The sequence below is a fragment of the Hibiscus syriacus genome, unplaced genomic scaffold (assembly GCF_006381635.1).
Source record: "Hibiscus syriacus cultivar Baekdansim isolate YM2019G1 unplaced genomic scaffold, ASM638163v2 tig00112649_pilon, whole genome shotgun sequence".
NCBI classification, from domain to species: Eukaryota; Viridiplantae; Streptophyta; class Magnoliopsida; order Malvales; family Malvaceae; genus Hibiscus; species Hibiscus syriacus.
The window spans coordinates 862,564-869,364 of NW_024063376.1; the positions used below are offsets into that span (position 1 = coordinate 862,564).

The 6,801-nt window shown below is 35.7% G+C and overlaps 1 protein-coding gene and 2 non-coding genes across 3 annotated transcripts; all 3 read left to right on the forward strand.

Annotated features, from left to right (window-relative positions):
- On the forward strand, positions 1 to 72 carry TRNAE-UUC. The gene has a single exon. It is a non-coding gene; the product is annotated as a tRNA-Glu (tRNA).
- Positions 73 to 1,473: 1,401 nt separating this feature from the next.
- On the forward strand, positions 1,474 to 1,544 carry TRNAE-UUC. Its single transcript has one exon. It is a non-coding gene; the product is annotated as a tRNA-Glu (tRNA).
- A 928-nt stretch (positions 1,545 to 2,472) lies between these two features.
- On the forward strand, positions 2,473 to 5,914 carry LOC120182401. Its single transcript, XM_039187390.1, has 4 exons — positions 2,473 to 2,677; positions 3,443 to 3,888; positions 4,290 to 4,321; positions 4,431 to 5,914. The coding sequence occupies exons 2-4, from the start codon at positions 3,552 to 3,554 to the stop codon at positions 5,376 to 5,378; spliced, it is 1,317 nt and encodes a 438-aa protein (XP_039043321.1). The 5' UTR covers positions 2,473 to 2,677; positions 3,443 to 3,551; the 3' UTR covers positions 5,379 to 5,914.
- Positions 5,915 to 6,801: the final 887 nt, after the last annotated feature.

The window sequence follows — 6,801 nt, forward strand, 5'->3', positions numbered from 1 at the left end:
TCCATTGTCGTCCAGTGGTTAGGATATCTGGCTTTCACCCAGGAGACCCGGGTTCAATTCCCGGCAATGGAATTTATTTTTATTGACTTTACTAACCAAACCAGTCCTACCGCAAATTCCATCTATTTTCTTTTCCCTGCTTCAATGTATATAAATGAATATTTGTCAACTCTTTTGATCTTATGGAGGCTCAAGCTTCAGTGCCAATGGTTGCAAATGAACAGCAAGATCAACAACCTGATTTTGGAAGAGCCAATTTAAGAATAGTGCATCTGATCCATTCTTTTCACACATTTCCCCCTTCAACTTATAAATCACATTAGGTTCAACAACCATAAAAACTTAATTATACTATACCTCCCTCTTAGGGAACCCTGAATTTTCTACTAATCTTTCTAATAATCAAGGCCATAATCATGGCAGCATCAAGGTGTTTTCGTTTTATACTTCTAGTCTGGTGGGTGCCTTGGGAAGAAGGAACCACTGAAGCAAATGTTTATGAAAAGCCACAGCATCAAAGAATTTATACATCAGAGACGCCAGAGCCATTGACAGAAAGTGAAGATCAATTCAAGCATATACTTATGGAAAGCCAACTACTTATGAACACTGCAAAGGCGCTTTTCAAGGTCAGCATTCCTATGACCAGTCTGCTCGGAAATGGTGGAAACTATCATGAGCAAGAAAGCAAGCTCGTCCTGGACTGTGGCTACGAAGTAATGAAAAGGAAAGGAAGAAGGCAGGAACTAAGTGCTCACCCATTTTTGAAAGCATCGATCGTCGCTTCAAACTAAGCAAAATCCATGGACAACATGGTCGAGCAAAATGTGTAAAGATTTTGATAAGTTGAAGTTATACGGAAGGGAGATACTTCCTTCAAAGACTACCTACCGGAAATGGTTGAGGTCGATGTCAACTACAAGGAACCCGATTTGAATTGTATGTGGGACTTGGGATGGAATTTCATGATGTGTGCATGTCTTGAGAAAGATGATGTTATAAGGGATATTGAGAGGTATGTCCTTAATGGACTACTAGTTGGCATTACCACAGATCTTTTGACAGCCATAAGTGTTTCAGTTTGTAAGTGATAAAACTTTTTCCGTAGCTTCTTTCGACCTGCAAATTACCTAAAAATGTGATTCTTAGTTGTATATTTCCGATTTTGAAATTGTTTGAATACAATTAATTATTATTTCATTAAAGACCATCACGGGGGCATACCAGTTGAAGAAACAAGCCTGGAACCGGAGAAAGAAAGAGACTGTATAATGATTGAAATACCCATATATCCAAGGGTAACTGTCATATTTGAAAGAATAATAATTTGTAATCCCGAACCATCATTGTAACTTCGAAGGATCAGATGAATGCAAGGATCTTCCATGACATGAAAGGGACGTTTGTGACTATTATTATTGCTTTCTATGTGTCTGACGGAGAATATAATGAAAATAACAATTAACAGCGTCTTCCATTGTCGTCCAGTGGTTAGGATATCTGGCTTTCACCCAGAGGCCCGGGTTCAATTCCCGGCAATGGAAAAAAGCTTTTCAACAGATTCATACACCACTGTGTTAAAAATTGTAAATCAGTCATATTCATATATTAAAATCAATTCATTTGATTTTAGTCCTTCGACTATGTCACATATTCGTTAAGGACTAACGAAGAAGAAATTTAAGTCGGACGGACCAATAATATTAGGAATCATTTATCTTTAATTTTTAAATTAGTGATCAAAATCGGATAAACCCTAAACAAAAAGAACTATTCACATAATTTACCTTATAAATAAATATTTCTCTGACATCATTTTGCATACATTTGTTAACGATCCTCTATTTCTGCTTCAATATAAAGAATGATTAGGGTTCTATTTACGTTGAATTTTTTCTTGTGTTTAGTGGTTACATGTATGGTTCGATTAACTTCGGTTTTTTGTTTTTTATATTTTAATTTTTGTATTTTTGATCAAATAATTTTCGAGATTATATTATAAAAATATAATATTTTCGATTTTAATATAAAATATTATTTTATCAAACCTAAATTATTAAACACTTAATAAATTTTTTATTATTTTATAACCTTATATTGACGAGTCATGTTTTAGAATCCCGAGAATATATAAAAGCAAACACACACAAAATAACAAAGATGCATTTTTCTTTATTGAAATAAGGGTAAATTATACTTATAATCACTTAACTATTACTTATTTTTATTTTAACCATTAATCTTTTAATTTTATCAATCAAACTACATAACTATTTAAATGTTTCCAATCAAATCATGTTCCATTAATATTTTATGGAGTAGCTTACGTGACTTGATAGACGATGTTTAAATAATTAAGGAGTCTGATTGATAAAAATAAAGTCTGACGGTCAAAATGAAAAGCTAAATAGTTAATTGGTCATATATAGAATTTACCCTATAAATAAAAAAATTAAAAGGCAGCAGAAAAATAAAGAGAAGGAGCGTTAAAAGCAGCAGAAATTGCACTTGGAATAGACGTGGCACAGTTCCCCATCCGTGACCTTTGACCAACTCTTTCTCTCTCGTTGTTCAATCGTGGACATCGCCGTTCCTCTCTGACCGCCATCGGAGTTTTCGACGCCGTTCGAATCTCTCCATCTCTCTTCATCCGTATGACTGTCTGACTGTTGAATCTGTAAGTTTCTTTTAAATTAATTATTTTGTTATTTTCGCTTTTTTATGGATGCGATTTTTCTCCTGTCGAAATGCTTGAATCATTTCAGTGTGGAATACGAAACAGTGCCGTTTCTGAGCCCTGATTGAAGCTCGCCCCCCCTTTTTGTTATTCAGATTTCTTCCAACTTTTGATTTTTGGTAGAGCTTGTAAATGTTCGAACCGACGATTCTTTGCTTCTTTTAATTTTTTAAGTTAGTAAAAGTCGAACGAAAATTATGCTCTCAAGTAGTTGAAGGCTTTAATTATATAAACAGTGGCATCTTAAATGTTTTAATTTACATTATTTTATTCTAAATTTGGAGTTCGTCAGGTGTATGGATGATTAATTGAGGAAGATGGTCTCAACTAGCTGGGGTTTTTCGCTATTATTTTTTTTACCTCAGCTTAACTGTGTTATTCGTGACTAATTATTTTTCAATTTCACTTTGTTGTTTTTGCCTAAAAGCATATAACTCTCAAGTCCTAAGTAACTAACTGCATTTTCATTTTTTATGCTAAACTTCTCCTTTCTTTAGCTCTTGGAATAGCTCGTGGAATAATAATTAGGGAAATGAAATAAATTTGTTATTTTTTAAAAAACAATACTCAGCCAGTCTAGTGTGGTTAGTTTCATGTAGTTGTGTTGAATTTGTTTAGTTATTTGCATTGGTTTTATCTTTCTGAATTATGAAATCCACATATTGCGCCGTTGTTTTTTCCTAAAAGAATATTTATGTATTACAGGAAATACTTGCTGTTTATCTTCTCTGCAGTACTTCACCTTGTGTTTCCTGTTCTAGAATCGGTGGTGTGAATTTGTAATAGTATTCTTTTTTGAGGTATATGAGTGATTATGGGTTCAGTTTGTTGCGTAGCTGCAAGGGACAGAACCCTTCCAAAGAGAACTGGAGGTGAGACTTTGCATAGAAATCTGACATGTTCGCCTTCATGGAGTCTCCGCCGGGATAATCAAAGATGCGTGGCTGATGAAATAGAAGAGCCTTCTTATCAGATGTCTAATAGAGTTAGCAGAAATGTTAGCATGGAGAGGAGAGGGACATTAGGTTCTGGCAGGCGTAAGGTTTCCGATCAAGGAAGTGCACTTGGGATTGAGAACTATGAAACACCCACTTCTCAAAAATCGCCAATCCATGAAGTTACGGGAAGGAATATGATGAACCCCTCTTCAGGTAAATTTATTTGCTAATATTCAAGTAACTTATCAATATTCTTGACCGTACATGAAATTTCAGGAAACTTTTGCTTAGAACTTTTGTTCTATGTTCATTGTTTGGAAATTATGTCATATATAATTTTGTCTATTGTATGCAGAAGACTCTAATGGTCTTCTAATCCCAACTAATGCACCTTTAGGTTGCAGGATTGCATGGTATTGAGTAGTTGAATTAAGTATCATATGAATGAACATAAAACATCGTGTTTATTTATTTATTAGTTATATGCATTGTGTTATTGCCTACTCCTATTCTTTGTTCTCCTGATGCAGTTTTTGGCAATAGGGCTTGTTACCAGTTCCCACTTTGCTATTATTGTTTGTGCTGAGTTTGATATTACTGTGTTGTTGCTGCAGAAATATCAAGGGCAAGCAATTATTCCACTGAGGTAAGTCTCAATGGTTGCACAAGCAAAAAGCTTGTGTAATGTCTCTTTATCCTCTAGCCTGTTCTACCCTTTTTGATGGTCTTTACCACACTCATCTGATTATTCTCAGGCAAAGAATTTGGCAGAATCACCAGATATTGTGGATTCATCTGCACCAAAGCTATCATTTTGTGTACCTTCACCATTCTCACCACCAATTACAAAAACTTTTTCTGGCCGTGGTCATTTACTTCCTTCCAATTCCACCCCATCTAGACGTGCTTGCTTTTCACCTGGGCACCGGCTATTGAGGCAGGTCTCTGATAGTCGAATCCTCGGACTGAAATCACCAAATAATTATTCAATGTCTGAAGGAAGGTCATCTTTTGTGCTCTCCACATGTAGCAATGACTTGACAGCTGGATCTTACGGTGGCTCTTGTGATGGCTGGTCCATGCGCACTTTTTCTGAGCTTGTGGCATCTTCTCAAAGAGAAAGGTTGTCTTTTGATAGTGAACACTTTGGTTCCGGTGATGGCAAGATAAGTCAATGTAGCAGCAGGTTCTCATATTCTCCATCCATAGATGCACAAACTTGTGGGGCTTGCTCGAAGCTTTTGGCTGAGAGATCTTCATTGGGCAACAATGAAATTTCAGTTGCTGCGGTACTTATCTGTGGACATGTTTATCATGCTGAATGCTTGGAGACAATGACACCAGAGACTGAGAAATATGACCCAGCCTGCCCAATATGTATGATTGGAGAAAAGCAGGTCTCAAAGATATACAGAAAAGCTTTGAGAGGTGAAGCGGAGTTGATGGCAAGACGTCTTAAGTTATTCAAGAATAGAGTTAAAGATAGCTTTGTTGAAGTTGGTTGTAATGATTTTAACCATCAACAAAGTGCCAAGCGAGAAGGAAAAGCTCTGAAGTTAGAACCCAGTTCAAGCTGGAGAAGCTCCTTGACAAAATCTTTCTTGAAACGCCACTTCTCAATTGGGTCCAAGTGGGGCAGATCACTATCAGAAAATGAGTCTGCCAGGAAGAAGGGGTTTTTGGTTAGATACAGAAACGATTGAGTTCCCTCCTATACTGTCATGAGGTGAGAGGCCTATCGGTTTCATTGTAAAAGTTTATCACTGTCAGAAAATATTGCACTTCTTTCCCTTACTCCAAATGGTTCGAGAGAGAAGCTCATCAGGCTTCGAAGCCCCAGTGCAATCAAATCTCAGCTTCTTAAGTTGGAGATTCTCCACCCTTTTTCTAAGGTAATTCTATGAAAGTTAGCCATAGTCCATGGAAAATTTATGACACTGACCCATCTTATAACTCGTGCACCTTTGGTGATTTTCGTTTTTTTTGTTGCCGATAGCGTAGTTCTGGGTAGAGAATAAGTTATGATGGCGACCAACTTCTAACTAGAGCGGAGTATAAATATGTAGTATTGCAATTCTATAGGTAATATGCTCTCTAATGGTGGGGGTGTGAGAGTTGAAAGGCGTGGGTGGTGAGATTAATTCATTGATTTCTAGATATCAAGCAAGTTTCTTGTTTTGGTTGATGGGAAGATGCAAGTGAATGTTGGGTACGTATTTTATATGTACATGCAATTCTGGATGATTGTACTGTCTTTTGCCTTTCAATTCTTCTTATAGGCTTAAATATATAAAAGGTGTCTAATCTATGTCCCTTTTTCTAGTTTAGTGTCTAACGTTTATTTTGTTCCAGTTTGGTGTCTAATGTTTAATTTCGTTATTCAAAATGGGTCAAGTCATGAATGACCGTTAAGTTTAGCCGTTAATTCATTAAAAATGCCACGCTGGAATATGTTTTAATATTAAAAAATGATTTTTGAAAATAAGAAATTAATTAAAATGCACTTCACTCTAATGTACCCTAAACAACATTAAATCATTAAAAGTAAAACTTAAAAACAAAATTACTCTAAAGCAAACAAGACTACAATTCAAGAAGAAAATCCTAACTTTTTTGCTGGAAACAAAAATCATGGTTAGAATTTTACATTTCTTCATTTTCCCAACAACCCATCGGGGTTAAAAAACAAATTTACAGATGCTACTAATAGGGGTGCACAAAAAATCTGAATATCCGATTTTGCGAAAAAAATATCCGAAATCGGATTTGGAAAAAACCGGTTTTTTTTAACCGGATCGGATTTTTTTAAACCGGTTATTTTAATCGGTTTGGAGAAAAAAACCTAGACCGGTTTGGAGAAAAAACCTAAACCGGTTTTTATCCGGATTCGAGTTGGGAAACTATAGCCAAAATAACCGATTTGCTTGAGGTTTTTAAAAATGCAACAACTTTTTTATCCGGTGTTTATTACCCTACTAGCCCGTTGGTTCTTAATCAAATATTTTTGTTGTCTACCCGACTAAATGACTTTGAATTTGAAACCGAAGTTTTTCAAGAAATTGGCTTTGCAATGAAGGAAAAACTTTTAAAATATTTTAAGGAGATTCCCCCCATTTTTACTTGTGC

What these genes read in the sequence shown, in the direction of transcription:
- LOC120182401 (XM_039187390.1), top strand. Translation starts at nt 3,552, where the DNA reads ATGGGTTCAGTTTGTTGCGTAGCTGCAAGGGACAGAACCCTTCCAAAG. An exon ending in TATGATGAACCCCTCTTCAG is followed by an intron (nt 3,889 to 4,289) that starts GTAAATTTATTT and finishes TTGTTGCTGCAG; the next exon opens with AAATATCAAGGGCAAGCAAT. An exon ending in CAAGCAATTATTCCACTGAG is followed by an intron (nt 4,322 to 4,430) that starts GTAAGTCTCAAT and finishes GATTATTCTCAG; the next exon opens with GCAAAGAATTTGGCAGAATC.